Raw genomic sequence first — 15,867 nt, 5'->3', positions numbered from 1 at the left:
TAAAATACTTATTTAGGCAAATATTGTTTCAAAAATAATAATTGACAAAGCAAAGCGGTGTATCTAAAACAGAGACTGTTACATCATAATGACCACATCCAAATTCAGACGTCCCGTAAAATAAACTGAGCAGTACAGGGGCGGACTGGCCATTGGGAATACCGGGAGTTTTCCCGGTGGGCCGATGCAGTGCGTGGGCCGGAGGGCCAACAAAAGAAAACAAAAAAATACAAAAAAAAAAATCCTACCGGCCCACATTTGTAAGTATTCCGGCAGCCACTAACTTTTTTGTTGTTATTGTTTTGCTTCCCTAAATCCTAACAGTATACAGCAGGGCTATTCAATTGGCGGGCCAAATCCGGCCCCGGGGTGATATTTACTGGCCCTTTAATGTTAAAAAGTAATCAACATTTTTTTTGGGCCAGAGTGCCTTTATTCCAGAGAGAGAGGGAAACAGGGTTCAGGGGGAGTGGCTGCACCCGTAGGATAGAAAAGGGGGAAGTGATGTCTGACTCAGAAGTCGCGCGGCTATGGAGAAGAACGTGTTGCCCACATTCTGTTACTGAGTTTAGGCTAGTTAGCTAGCAGGTTTATTGTTTTGGGTGCAGTCACTTTTGCCTCCACTTGCTGTTCAAATAAATGTTGAAAGAAAAAGTCAATCTGTTTACAGTTCCGTTTCATATGGATGTTGAGAGATGTATCCATAGATGTAGTCCCTACTTTTGCTCTCAAAGTGCACCAGATTGATGCATTTAACTTCAACATTTAAACAAAAATCTTCAGGTGGTGAGGTCCTGCCCACACCCCCAGTTAAATTGTCCCACCCACATTGAGGATGTGTCAAGTCAGGCAAATTGGGTCCAAATGTTATTGCATCAATGATCGGTTAACATTAAAATCACATATGTACATATGCTGTAACTATTTTTGCTCTTGGCAACTCAAGCTCTCAGGTAATGTGATTACTATATGAATAATGGTCCAACATAACATTAAATGCATAGGGTTTGTTGTAAAGTAACATACTTTCATCGCCGGCCGGCCGGCAGATACATGGGCCTGTCTGTCAATTAATCCCCGGGCCACTTTTTCCCCCAGTCAGCTCCTGAGTACAGTGACAAACATTAACTGCTGGTGTTGAAATAAGAATGTTGGACAGTAATGTACAGACACAGATAATATAGGAAATATACTGCATAAATATGATTAGGTGGTCGCAGTTTACACAAATCAAATCATTTATTTTCTGTCCAAATATTAAAGATATAACAGAAATGTTCCACTACATCTCAACAAAGACATTGACAGACGTCATATAGCTGCTCTGACAGACAATAAATTACAAAATAAATGCATCTCGCTCCTTCATAGTAAGAAAGTGACTCATATTAAGATATTAAAATACATATAGTGCTCCCCTGTGTGTTTGTGTTTGCATAGACAGGGTCGGTTGGTATAGCTAATACCATAAGAAACAAATAATTTGTCATCAAGACTACAAGCCCTAAAATTAGAAAGTAAGACCTCTTGCATAGCCTTGAAAATGTAGAAACGTGTAGGCAACAGGTCAATGAAATGAATGGCATCATGTCTAGTCTTAATGTGATTCATCATTAAGACAAAAATACAAGTATTATTCCAAAGGGGTCACCACAAACAGTCACCAAACGACTGGGTACGGATTTAACTGTGGCAAAGGAAATCCAGCATGTATTTCTCTTCAGTGTTTCCCATATGTAAGGCACCAGAAGGTTTAGATATTACAGTAACATCGCCCAGCCTGCAGGGTTCTCTAGCACTGAGACTCAGCATAGCCTTCATCCGTAGGAGGCCTCTTTTTTAGCTCGTAATAGCCTTCTTCATCCTCCGAGTCCTGGACAGACCAGAAAAAACAGACAGTCAGATGAAGCTTCACACAGACCCAGACAGAAAACAACTCCATTGGAAAGATCAATATTTCATAAACCCTCAAGTCCCGTAGACAGAACATGGAGGGCATGTAAAATTAAACATGAAATGGATCTGGCAGACATGTCTCATTTAGTTATTTATGGGTTGCAAGACAGTGTCTTATAGTGAAATGTTCTCGACTGTACCATCATATATAGGTCACAGCATGAGGCCTTCTTTTCTTTGGGTGGCGGGTGGACGCCATTCTCCTCTCTGATGAATGCAGAATGGACAGCAAAGATGGTAAGTCGTTACAATTATAACACCTTTTTAAGATTGTACTCTACATATGATCAAACGTATCAGATTACAGCTCGTTTATTACAGATTAACCCAAAAAGGACAAAAACAAGGATTTAAATGTTTTTTTACTCCGACATTTTAGATCTTTTCGGAATAGTGTCATCTAACTCTTGACAGGACAGACAGTACAATGATACTGCTTCATTTAAGGACATTTCACTGTAAAGAGGGTCTTCTTATTATACATTTCGGAACTCCCAAATAAAAACAACAATGGTAAGGAAAAATAATGTTGGTGGTTCTGCAGACAAGACATAAAGCAAGGCCACAATGTACTCATTTGTACACACTAGATTTAACTACTATCCTTATTTAATAAAATAACTTCCCACGGTTTAGTTATTTTGTTTGCTCAAGGTGAGTGTATGCAGAGAGCTCACCCTGCTGCAGTGATCCAGGAGTGCGCTGTCAAGGCAATTACCCATGGCAGATCTGCTGGTTAAATATTGTGTAACCACCACAGTGTAAAATAACTCTAGAATCACCCTGGGCTTGCACAAACATGTCTTTATGCCTTCTGCACATCAACAGGCGTGACATCAGTAACACGTCTCGGTCTATCTACTACTCTCTCGGGACCATATATGCCTGCTATTCTTTTACTGGTTGCCTCCACCTTAAACACGAGGTAACAGATGCCCATGACTCATCTTTTTTTAAACAATGCTGGCAAAAATGTACCCCGGAGCTCCACATTTCGCATTTTAATACAGGTAGATGTGTGGCTGTAGCGAGCCGGAGGACCGGGTAGAAATGATCGTATTCCTCTCAGGAAAAGTGTATACAGGTTTCCAAAGGTGCGAGTGTGTCCTGACGAACCGTTATTTAGGATGGAGACAGCCTGGCAGGAATAGACGGTCATAACAAGAGTGAGGGGTTTAAAGTAAGTATACACCTGTTGATGTATTTCAAATAATTAATCAACACGGCACTTTTATAAGCATATGGGGTTCTGTATTGTTTTTACAATACTCTGACGCTGGTTTCTCTATAGCTAATATCTGCCGTGTGTAATTGGGACCCGAGAGCGCACAACATCAGACTGCACCGAGTGTGCGCACAAATTAACTAAAACATTGGAACGATTTAATTATTGCGATGCCTCAAATCACTATCTTGGATGCACATATTAATAAAAAACATGGAAATTATTTAATTCAGTTGAGGAAAGAAATTACATATCCTCCGCACAAATTGGTTTCTGGCATTTTTTTCTCTCTGCTCCATAATCAATACACAATTAATAATTAATGTACAGAGAAAAATGATATAGCCTTTTTTTTTTTATTATCAAAAACAAAGAAACTGGAGTTGTCCACGAGTGTTTACATAATGTCCATGTCATTTTATGCAATCTGTTAAACATGTATGGACAGAGTAGCACAGGCATTTATCTTCCTGTATTGCCTCTGATTAAAGCTGCTATATTCTATTTAAACTGACTGCAAACCGTTCGGGGGAGCAACACTTCTACAAAACAAAAACTGTAGAACCCTAACCTAAACCTAACCCTGTTTTCTACAACCAAAATCCAACCGTTAACTTAAAAGGAACTTATTGTTTAACCTTCATTAAATTAGCAATTCAGCAGCATATTTCTAACCATCAAAGCCTGCAATAACCATCATTACCCCCAGGGGACCCACAGCAGTGATTGGTTAAATAAACCCACTCACCCCTCTGTGACCTCTATGGGCGATCTGTAGGCCTTCGATTGGTTGTGCTTTTTCTTGGGACACAATATCCGAGCAATCAGAATGAGGGTGACGATGGTGGAGGGGAGGAGGACAAAAGCGAGGAGGACCGCAACATCAGAGAAGTGAATGCTGGCCGCTGTGGAGGAAGAGGGGAGGTCTTCAGAAACGCATTAACAAGTTGTTTGCATGACCACACATACACGTGACGTCATGCAAAACCCACTTAGAAAAGCAGTATAGTAAAGACATGCACACCATATATAGCACATAGAATGAAGTAGTTCTACATGTGTCCCTAGCACTTATAAGTAGTACAAAACTAAAACTATCAGTTTAAAATTCTCCTGATATGAATAGGTTAGCATTTGGGGGGAAATGAGTTTTCCCTTTTTTGGAGGGAGTTTGATGAGAATGTTGATGCCACTCTCACGTCGGTGAATTGTAGCCGAAGCCAGCATCTGATTAGCATAGCTTAGCATAAACAGTGAAACCAGAGGGCACCTCTAAAGCCCATTAGATATTGGGCTTTATCCTGAATGTTAAGTTGTACAAAAACAAACGATTGCTTCAAACAATCCATGTGGTCATGTATCTTTGAATAGTTTAATGGTTCCGAGTGTAATTATAGCTACCATTTTAGGTGGAAAACAGCAAGATCAGTCTTTAATAGTCAGGAACTTAGATCTGTTGAATTCAGTCCCTCCACTATAACATCCCTGACTCTAACAATCTCCAGTCTGTTGACAGCAGAGGCTAACATGAGTGAGCCAATATAGCTAACATCATGACAGCTAACACAAACGCCAACGAGATGTTTGGATGAGGCTGCTGTCTAAAAAATATGTGCTGGGAAGTGGAAAATTAAGCATCCTCTCCTCAGCCACTAAGCTAAGAGTCCATATTTTCTTAAGGATATGTTACATGGATTTAATCAATGTAATAGAAAAGTGTTAGGGAATAATTCTCCGAGATATCCATCTGCCCTTTGACGTTTATTGACCAACCCTGACGTCTGTTATCTCCCTTAAGGAAGGGGCTGCTTCAGCCATATGTTGTTGTTGTTGTTACCAGTTTATGATCGGGCAACTCTCGGTCACAAATGGTTTATTGTTGTGGGTACGCTGGGACACTTCCTTCTTGGTGCTTGTGGACTCCAAGGTGTGAAATCTTCGAGGCCATAAGTGTCAGACGCAAGTAATTCAGTGTTCCCAACTGTTTAGTCTATCCCCTCAAATATGTTGATTACTCTCTGTGAACCAGTTAAAAAGGTATAGCGAGAGAGAGAGAGAGGCTCTTCTGAATTGACGTGGCGACTCTACCGTGAAGTCAGAACCTCTGACTCTTGGACTTGTTTTGTGAATCCTAAAATCCTAAATAAACCATCAGTGTTTGACATCAAAGCTCCAGCTCTCCCCCTGTCTCCTTCCTGAGTTGGTGACTCCCACTGCATTGCTACACAGAAGTTTCTCCCACAAAAAGTATTTTACTTATTTTAATATTAACCTCGTTTGATTCTTACTTTCTAATGTTTATCTCTATTAACTGGCTTTCATGTCTTTGATAATCTTGGGGAAAGTCCTTATTAAGAAGATGTGTAGCGATGTTGTTAGTTACAATCTGTGCACCACCAGTAAGACCTTCATCTTCGAACTTTGATGATGAACTGAGAACTTCCTGATACTGCCTCCCTAACTTCCAGAATGCTCACGTCATTATCGCTAAGCTTAACTCCCCCTTTCTCCTCTCTGTGTTTAAATATGCAACGCAAACTCTATTGGAGGAAGTCTAACAGTGCAAAGCTAAATATGCAGTTAAAGAATGCTGACATTGTGTGAAGACATGGGCCTGTTATTTGTTTGTGTGAATGCACACTCTTACCTTTTGGTGTTACAGTGAGTACAGTGTATGAAGTAGGAGACCCGTGGACATCAGGAGGGTTTCTAACGGAGCACGTGTACGTCCCATTATCATTTAACGTAGCGTTGATCAGAGAGATGGAGGCTTGCCCACGCGCTGGGGTTCCCTCCCACCGGATGCGACCGGCAAACTGACCATCAGGCGGAAGAAACGCCCGTGAGGAGAAGTGGAAAAACTAGGGGGGGTCAAAGAAAAAACGTTTTATTGTGAGGTCAAATAGAGTGTGTTAAAAATGTAATCCAAGTCTATAATTTGCCAGGAGGAAAAAGAAAGAGGAGAGTTGTTTGGATAAGTACCATTAATTATTCATATCGTATCCACAGTCTCCTCTCATAGCAGCCTCACCTGAATGGCTCATAAACCGTTACTCAAAGATCACTTGTTTTCTCCAGCACATAATAAGGATCATCACTCATCAATCTAACTTCATTTCCCCTCCTAAGGGAAATTATCTGCAGCAACAGGTGGTTGGACAGATGGTGGGGGGACATTTTCTTCCCGCAATATTGTTGATAGCAGAGTGAAGAGGGCTGCCTGTTCAGTCTTAGAAATGAAAATAATAATCCCATCAAGCATAAGGCCGGGACAATAATGTATGTGCACGTGTCTTGTTGAGCGATACAAATCTGAACTTGTGTGTGGCGTCTCCAAAACTGATTTAGCTTTTAGCTTAACATTAACAACATATTCTGTTTACAACAGAAACTCCATCTTGTGGTTACGCCCACGTGAAGCTGACCCAGACCTCTCCACAACATGACATCCGGAGAGTGAGTGAGTGTGTGGAGAAGGGGGGATGATGAACATGTGGAAATGCTACAGTTTGTGTTTGTCACAAAGTAAACTAAGAGAGAAGAGCTTGTGTGCAATACGTTAATATACAACGTTAGTCACCAGTAACCAGAAACTTGGACAGAACAAATCTCAAAGCGAAAACTATTGGCTCAAACAGGAAATTGACAAGTGATTTGGGGTAGGTGCAAGAGACAGAGGGGTTGATGGGGAATACATTCATCATTTGCATTTCGAACCATGCCGTTGCAGTGAACATGTTATGTTGATCCTTTAGAAAGATAAGTTAGTTACCTCAAGCAGGTCCCACCTTTATGGATGGTAATTTGTTTATTTAAAAAGTGCCTTGAGGGGTCTAAAGACAGGAAAAGTGCCATCTAAAATGCAGTCAATGTACCATATGGACAATAAAATAGACTCACATTAAGTTGAAGGGAAGTAATGTAATGTGAGTGGCCAGTCATTACTCTACCCACTTTGTCTTGTCCATGCTTTTATCTTCAGTAGACTGGACTACTGTAATGGTGTCTTCACAGGTCTCACTAAAAAATATATTAGAAAGCTGCAGCTGATTCAGAACGCTGCTGCTCGAGTCCTCACTAACACTAAGAAAGTGGATCACATTGCCTTGCTTTGTAGTGAGCTGTTGACTCTGATAAGGAACATGAAGACTTTAAGAGGCTTTCAGATTATGTGCAGGATAAGATCAGAGCTACATGGCCTTCATCTGTGTTCTCAAAGCCCAGCAGAGGGTGAGCTATTGATTTCCTCTACGAACACTGCAGATGTTTTTGCATCCAGCTATTTCATGCAGCTCCTTTCAAATTAGGGGATGCAGACACAAAAAAAACATTCGGTTGGGCATCTTTCTGGTAAATAAAAGGACCCAAATTCTTCTTTAAATGCACAATGAAGGTCACATGATTGGCCTTTACCCTCTTCCCAACTGCTTCAATGTCTACATCTATACATGGTAGTTCCTGGATATTCAATTGTGGGCAGCAGTGAGAAAGCTAATGCCATTAAGTACGCCACACTGTGACTATCTTCACGTTCTACCAACAGAATCAACAGGTTTTTGCTAAACTTGCTATGTTTCAACATTTCAAGACATGCCACATGAGGATATTTATGTTATATCTAAATAAACAGTAATATAAAGTACTTTGTGCGCTGAGCCTTTTATTCTAAATTTGAAAAGAAATCTCGGCCAAACTTTAAAAAAAAAAGTCTGACATGTTGCATGTTATTTAGTATTTTCGTAATTAATATTACATGGCACTCAGGATGAATATCTATATCAACACCATTCCGAGTGATCGACTCCTCAACAACTGCCAAGTTAATCACATTTTTCTACTCCCTATAAAAAGCGTTCCAAGTCTCGTGCAATTAACTGCAGCCAATATCAAATGCCAAAATCTGCTCAATATTGGCAAGTATTTATAAATATCAAGAATAAGATCAACGATACAAACGTAACAAATGTCCATAAAATCACCAATTGACAAGAAAGTTCCCTTTTATATAGGTTGCTGGAATACTGCAAGTCTATATATAATTATGCATTATACATAGTGTACCTTAAACCTAAGCGGAGCATACTGAGACAAACAAATAGACAATTAAAGATAATGTAAATATTAGGGCTGTCAAGTTAACGCGTTAACGCAAAAAAAAATTAACGCCACTAATTATTGTAACGCGATTAACGCATGTGTATTTTTTGTCCTCGGCCGCCCCGTAGTTTCAGAGCGCATCGACTTTAAAATACCATCTACAAGCTGATACTGCTGACAGCCCCTCTCCTGTCGCCCGCTTGTGGCAGACCACACTTCCACGCTCACCGGCAGGCACCGACTGGCCATCGGGAGGACCGGGAGGGTGTGTATCTGTGTGGCCCGAGCGAGCAAGAGAGAGACCTTACGTGCATTACCGTACCGCAGTGTGAACGCGGCTATTGTTGTTGTTAGCATCTGGTGCTAGCTAGCTGCGCTAACGGATATAAGGAGCTGTTTTAATGAAAACAGAGGAGCGCCCTATCCACACAACTGCGCCGAGCACTTGACTTGATGCAGGAAGCAGACAGCGGGACATTGTACGAGAAGTCAGCACACTCATGATTGCAGCAACATGATTGCAGCGTCCAGGCAGCTCCCGTTCGAGCATATACCTTGAGTTGCACATAGCTCTCCCACACACACACACACACACACACACACACACACACACACACACACACACACACACACACACACACACACACACACACACACACACACACACACACACACACACACACACACACACACACACACACACACACACACACACACACACACACACACACACACACACACACACACACACACACACACACACACACACACACACACACACACACACACACACACACACACTTGTATTGTATGAGAGGTTCCAGGTTGTTGTGTTTAATATTCATGAGAATATTTGTCATTGTTCAAATGATAATAAACATTAGCATAAAGCATATTTGTCCACTCATATGTTGATAAGAGTATTAAAAACTTGAAAAATATTCCTCTAAGGTACATTTAGAACAGATAAAAAATGTGCGATTAATTTGCAATTAATCGCGATTAACTATGGACAATCATGCGATTAATCGCGATTAAATATTTTAATCGACTGACAGCCCTAGTAAATATAGACATCTAGGTTTTGTATGTTATATACTGGGTATTAGCCTTGCTAAGCACCTTGAGATGAAGTTGTTTTTAAAGTGTGCTATATAAATGACATGTATTATTATTAGTAAACTATCTGTACATTAAAATATGGAAGGAGGATGGAAATAATTCTTATTTAATCCTGTAGAATCTGTGTTTGTATCATCAGGTCTCCACATAGGAACACAGTGTGTAAAGGATCTTAGTGTTAAAATCCTTTACAACTGTTTACCATGTAACGGTGCAGCCCTAAATCAAGATCATCCAACAAATGCATGCCTAGTTTGAAGAGGGTATTTTACAGCCTACTATCTAGGAACAATGTCAACATGGATAAGTGTGTATGGCCTTTTAATAAACTGAGGCAAAAAAGCAAACACTGAATCACTTTATTGTTTTACGACAGCGTGTCTGTGAGCTGCATTTCTCTGACTGACTGACTGGCCTGGCTGATCATTTGATGACTTGGCAGAGCTCAGCCTACACAAAAGCAGATTGAAGTCACCTATTTCTCAACAGTGAGCGCAGTCTGGAAACAAAGGTCCTTTTAAGCCCATGACAGATGCGGCAACACAGCCAAGGATATTGGACTATTAAACTGAGCCCAATTATTCTACAAATCTATATGATGATTTGGACAGACGACTCCACTGACTTGACAGATATAGAAACAGTTCCTAAGTGAAGTTACAGATCATCTTAACTGATCTATTTGTAGCATTATTCAGCAGAATTCAACTCCTCTAATTACCATAAGCTTTCACAATTATTTGACTGAACATTCAACCTCTCTTCTCCAATCTACTAAATTAATTCTCATCAGGTCTGAGGTAATTATGCAAGTCACTGAAGCACTGCAGTTCAGATTGACACTAAAGCTTTGGCAGCAAAATTATATTTTCTGATGGCGCCTTTAACATGCTTATTCATGGTCTTTCCCAGTGTGATATACGACTGGGGACACACAGGCCAATCAAGCAGCCAAAAAGCCTAATGAAATTGGATGGAAAGTAAATGAAGGCCAAGGAATATAAATGAAAAACTTCCAGACTTGGTTCCTTCTATGGGCCATGTCAGAATAATGCCACACAATATGTATCTGTGATAAAGTGAACAAACTTGTTGGGCTTGGTCCAAGAAAATATGGGTTTGTATTACGTAGCAGTTGGAACAGCTTTTAACCACTACCTGTGCATCGTGCTGACTGCCAAACACAAACACACTACAACAACCTCTCAATGTGTACTATGTACTTTTTTCTTCTTCTCCCCCTCCTACACACTTTTAGGCCAGCCAACAGCATCTTAATGACTAAACCAACAGCACTCCATATCAGCTGAGCCACAAAACATTAGCCTCCACTTAATTCTGAGTGCTCCTATAGGAAATGATGGCATATAGGGTTGCAGCTACCACACTATGGATTCCCATGGTCCAAATGCAATTACATAGAACCACACTAGATGGCAATCTTCAAGTTACAATGGAACTCCTTAAATGATGTGGTGGATTTGTAGTGGATTGGTCACAGGGTGCAGGGTTAGAGGACTGAGTGCAATTATGGGTTGTGATGGATACATCTGAAAGCATTTCGAACAAGACCACGAGACCAACACATAGGAAGTTGGAGGTATTATGGTAGCTGACCAGCTGAGAGGCAGTTAAAAGAGACAGAATATGTGTGGAAAGATAAGACTTGGACCTCGACAGTGATCTTGATAAATCAAACAAAAATTGGTACATACGGTATTTACATAGAAACAGAGCCTAACCAGAGTTTTCTGCAGGATGCAGGTGTACATGAAGGTCGCAAATCAATGTTCACTCAAATACAGCTGGTCAAGAATGCAAATTAAGCAGTCAGATATCCAAACAAGTCATGTTTGTACAGAAAGCGCATTTTGAAGACACATACAAGTACAATGAACACTGTCTGTGATCAAATAGTATACAGTATACATGGGCTGAAACTAACAATTGTTTTCATTGTTGAACAGTCTCCAATGTGTCTCTTATCTTGATGAATTGTTTCATTATATAGTCAAATAAATTGTCAGAACATTTTTGTTCACTGTGACAAGTTTAAACAATCAATACCAACAATATGGTTAATCTCTTACTGTGCATTACTTCATGAAGCTTTTAAGTTACATGACAGTCTGTTGCATTACATGTAGAGATTACAAAATGGGACATGATGAAAGTATTTAAAACGGAAATTCCATTTATCAAGGTGGAAGAAAGTGGTATAATTGGTTTTCTTTTTAACACAATTTCCCTTTGTGCCTCAAGTTAAGGTTTTTAAAAACTGTACACGATCAGTTTCTCTTTATGTGTTTAATTCATCTAGTGTAATTTGCTGCCTTTTCTTTGCTGTTATGCAATTTAACAGAATGGAACCAGTTTTAATTGTTTTGCTTAAAATGAACAAAACAATAGATTGACTATAATCATATTATCGATTTCCTTAAAAAAAAAATGGACTAATCGTTTCAGCTCTTTTTAAGACAGTATTGTATCCAGTATAGCCACAGAAAGGAAGAAAAATATATAGATTTATAAAATTAAAATATGCTCACTGTCAGTGGCGGCCCTCCACTCTGGGGCCTATAAGACCAGTCCACAGTCATCTTACTGGTGGGCCTACTGGTGGAGGTGAAAGTGCAGGACAACGTGACGGTATCCCCTTTAGATGCATGGAGCTCTGCTGGTGTACTCACTGAGATGGAGGAGACTAGAGAAGGGGCTGGAGGTGGAATGTCAGAAAAAGGAGAAGACACATATGATGTTAGAGTGACACAGTGGACAAACATGACAACATTAAAAGAGAATATACTTTAAAATGGCCGATTCTGAGGATTCCAAAAAAAATGAGAAGAAGGGGATTGGAAGCGCAAAAGACAGAGAAAGGAGGAAACATTGTGTGTGACATTTACTCACTTGCTGTACCATAGTCTAAATAGCAAATACAAATCCTGACAGCATCTACAACTATACAGAAATTGTGGTGGACACTGAACTGAAACTGAAACAGATTCTCACCAGCCTCTCTTGTTGTCAGATTTGCTACACATCCGTCTACATCGTTTAAATAAAGCTATACCCTGTGGCTGTATGCGTTTCATTGTCATCACATCATGCAAAGGTTGAAAATAACCATGCAACAGTTCCAAAGGTCAAATGCCAACATTAAAGAAATATAACAAAAAGCAGTTGCAATTACCTGCAGCCAAAGCAATGTCTGCAACAAATTATACTCTCAACTTTCTCCATGAACACAAAGCTAAACACTGACAGCTTCTTTTCAGGGAAACCTTGAAATGTTTTGCAATGTTGAGTCATTAATCAGTTGTTGTCATGGTTAAGTGTTGGGTTCATTTGTATATTGCATAAAAACTCTAATGTTGAATCTGAACATGCCAGGATAGCTTTTCTAGTACAAATTAAATCCTCCTCCTCTACCTCATAAATGGCAGTATTGATGGCCGAAGTGCACATGTTGATGAATATATATCAGTTATTTATGCCATGACCCATTAGTCCAGTTTAACATTTGGAAACACCGTGGTTAACAGCCATGCAAGCGGATATGTTCGTATCTGCTGTGCTTAGAGCTAAATGTCAGCATATTGACATGCTGATTTTTAGCAGATAATGTGTGTCACACCAATGGCAGCACTATACATAATCAGGAGATCATCACTTAAATGTATCATCATGGAAACTTCACAATGTGTAGCAAAGGTAATTGCAATTCATCCAAAACCACACTCAAACCCAGAACTGGTCACCCATATAACGGCATTAAAGGCAAAGCCAGTGGAGCACATCATTTGGTTCCCCTCTGAAATCGATGAATGTGTGTGTACTAAATAGAATGCCAATCTTCCTAGTAGGTATTACGCTTTTCACTGAATCAATGAAAACTGACCTGCCGTTGTAGCTGGAGAAACATTTGGTGAATCAACAAAGTAATTCAAATGTATTCTCTCTTCTAATATTATGTAGCAATTTCTACAGCAATCCATCCAACATTTGTTGAGACATTTCAGTCTGGGCCAACTCATGATGCCATCTCTATAGCCACACTGCTAGCTGAATGAAAACAAATAACCATTAAAAAACCATCACTGTTCCTTTGGCCTTTATCAAGAATATATCATGGAAAACCTGGCTTTATATTTGCATGGCAACACTCCTTTTGTAACATTAATACACAGTTGTTTTGGGGGCATAATAAATAAAACGGGGCTATATTTTAAATCATTTTGCCTTTTCTCCAAGGAGCATCCATCAGCTGACGTGTCTGATCTTAGACTGACACCACTGTTTACATCTGATGCTGCAAACGCCTTGATAGGGACAAAATTCATCTTATACTAAATAATCTGCAAGATATCAAACCCTACAAAGGGTTGGCCACAGGAACATAGCTATCTCTTCATAAAAGTGAAAATCCAGCAGATTATCCTTGAAAGCTGAACCACTATGGAATCAAAGAGGAGATAGAATTCATCTCAAAATCAGTGATGGGATAGAAAGGTGGTAGCTCATCAGTATTTGTGATGATGATGATGATGGCACCTAGTTTCTGCAAGACGCCTGGACATTTAAAAGAGAACAAATGTAAAAAGTCAAAAGGAAGAGATAATGTTGTGATACATCCCTACAGTAGTTGTGGCCTTGGCAGGAAGAACTGGCAACATGAGTATTTCCTGAGCTGGCAGACACTGTGCTCTGGGCACAAATGTAGCCAAACGTACAAGCAATGCAGATATCAGAAGAAACCATAATGACACCAAACTGCTGCGACATGTGTGTAGCCTATATTCTGATAAAGTTACACCGCAGCTTTAGCAGTATTTCTTCCATTTGTATTCCCTGAAAAACATGAGATAAGTTAGGAGTGACCTAACAACTATACCCAAAGTTTAGAACCATGTTTGTAATATAAATGGCACAAAGACAATGCTCTTAATTTACTGCATTTAGTTGTCAGGATCCCTCTGAGCCTGGTTTTTACAATGGCCTGTTTCTGTATTTATAGTGGCAGCTATCCTAACATTTAGAATTAAGATTTAAATGGGCAATTTGGATCCACTTCCCCCAGAAAAACAGACAAACGTTTATGACTTGAAATTTGAGGAAGAGATCAATATTGCAACTTCATGATAAGCTAATATAAACGACAAGTTCCTGGTAAATCAATCTGCTCTGTGTCCATTTAAAATTAACATTGTTTAGCTTTTGGGTGTGTCTGATGTATTCATGACTCAAGCAGCGGAATGGCCATAACCACCTACAAATAAAGCGTTGTCAGGCTGTGTGTTGTTTGATAGTGTTTACGGAGCTGACAAGTTGTGTTAACTTAGGCCTTCAAATTAAACGTGTAAGCAACTATTAAGTGTGTTAAGGTTACAGGGTAGTCAAACAGTACAAATGCCTTATTTCGACAAATAAAACAGCCACTAGCAGAACAAACACTAAGCCAAACGTAGACAAAAAGACAAGAGCTTCTCTGTGTTGTAACTAGTGTTGAAACACAGCGACATGAAAGCGGAGCCCTGGCCTGTTTACTCACCGTAAAAAACGACCAAATACAGCAACAAAATAACGTTCAGAGCGGAATTCCCGTGGCGAGGTCGACGCATTTTAATATGTGAAAACGGGTTCACTTGCATGACGATGAAAAGAAAGTCCAAGTTGCGTCAAACCCTCGGACAAATTCCGTCCATTATCTATCTTGACATGAGTCAGTGTCTCCGTCGCGGCTGCACACTACGAGCTCACGTACCTGACAAACAGGTGTATCAGGAAGTGAATAATCGGGAGTGAAACAACACCAAGCCTATTTGTATGCTTAATCTGAGGGAGGATAACAGTTGACATGTCGTAATACAATTTTCGAAGTGACTGACCAATGTGTTGGTGAATAATCTTTCGACTACTTAATACGCTTAAAGGGAACAGCCATAAATGTGTCAAATCAATGTGTGTAGAAACACGTTTCCTTTTTGAAAAAAAAGTTCTTATCTTAACCTATGTCACCTGACAAATATATAGTGAATATGATAAATCCCAAAGGAGCCAGTGGGGGGGGGGGGGTAATAATAAAAAAGAACAACAAAAAAGTACTAACTAAGCCCTTCAGGAAATGTAAAGTCCCTACATGCAATTGGATTTTCGAGGAACTGTATGTTTGATTTAAATTGGGTATTGGGGGTGGGGTTAATTAAAGTTGTGTTTGATTTTTGAATGAAGAAATTAAACAAATTCTGAAAATAATATTTGTGAGTTGGTTAGTTTGCCTAACAAAATGATGATGATCATGAGAATGAGAGCATAGCATGGGACTGTAGATTAAACACAATCTTTGAAATGTATATGCTGTCAAACCAAAAATGTAATTATAGTGAAACCTGAACCATATTCTCTGCTCAATTCTCTCTTATAACCCTTTGAGTTGAGGCCCAGTCTTCAGTCTTATCTCCCAGGCC

At 39.7% G+C, this 15,867-nt stretch overlaps 1 protein-coding gene across 1 annotated transcript; it reads right to left on the bottom strand.

Moving 5' to 3' along the window:
* Nucleotides 1-1,220: 1,220 nt before the first annotated feature.
* LOC117456935 (myelin protein zero-like protein 3) lies at nt 1,221-15,282 on the bottom strand. Its single transcript, XM_034096801.2, has 6 exons — nt 14,952-15,282; nt 11,950-12,116; nt 5,829-6,042; nt 3,930-4,086; nt 2,097-2,163; nt 1,221-1,873 (listed from the first exon to the last, which is right to left on the bottom strand). The coding sequence occupies exons 1-6, from the start codon at nt 15,049-15,051 to the stop codon at nt 1,793-1,795; spliced, it is 786 nt and encodes a 261-aa protein (XP_033952692.1). The 5' UTR covers nt 15,052-15,282; the 3' UTR covers nt 1,221-1,792.
* Between the last annotated feature and the right edge of the window lie 585 nt (nt 15,283-15,867).

The sequence above is a fragment of the Pseudochaenichthys georgianus genome, chromosome 13, assembly GCF_902827115.2.
Source record: "Pseudochaenichthys georgianus chromosome 13, fPseGeo1.2, whole genome shotgun sequence".
Classification (NCBI taxonomy): domain Eukaryota; kingdom Metazoa; phylum Chordata; class Actinopteri; order Perciformes; family Channichthyidae; genus Pseudochaenichthys; species Pseudochaenichthys georgianus.
The sequence above is the reverse complement of the archived record's forward strand: the minus strand, read 5'-3'. Positions and strand labels throughout refer to the sequence as shown.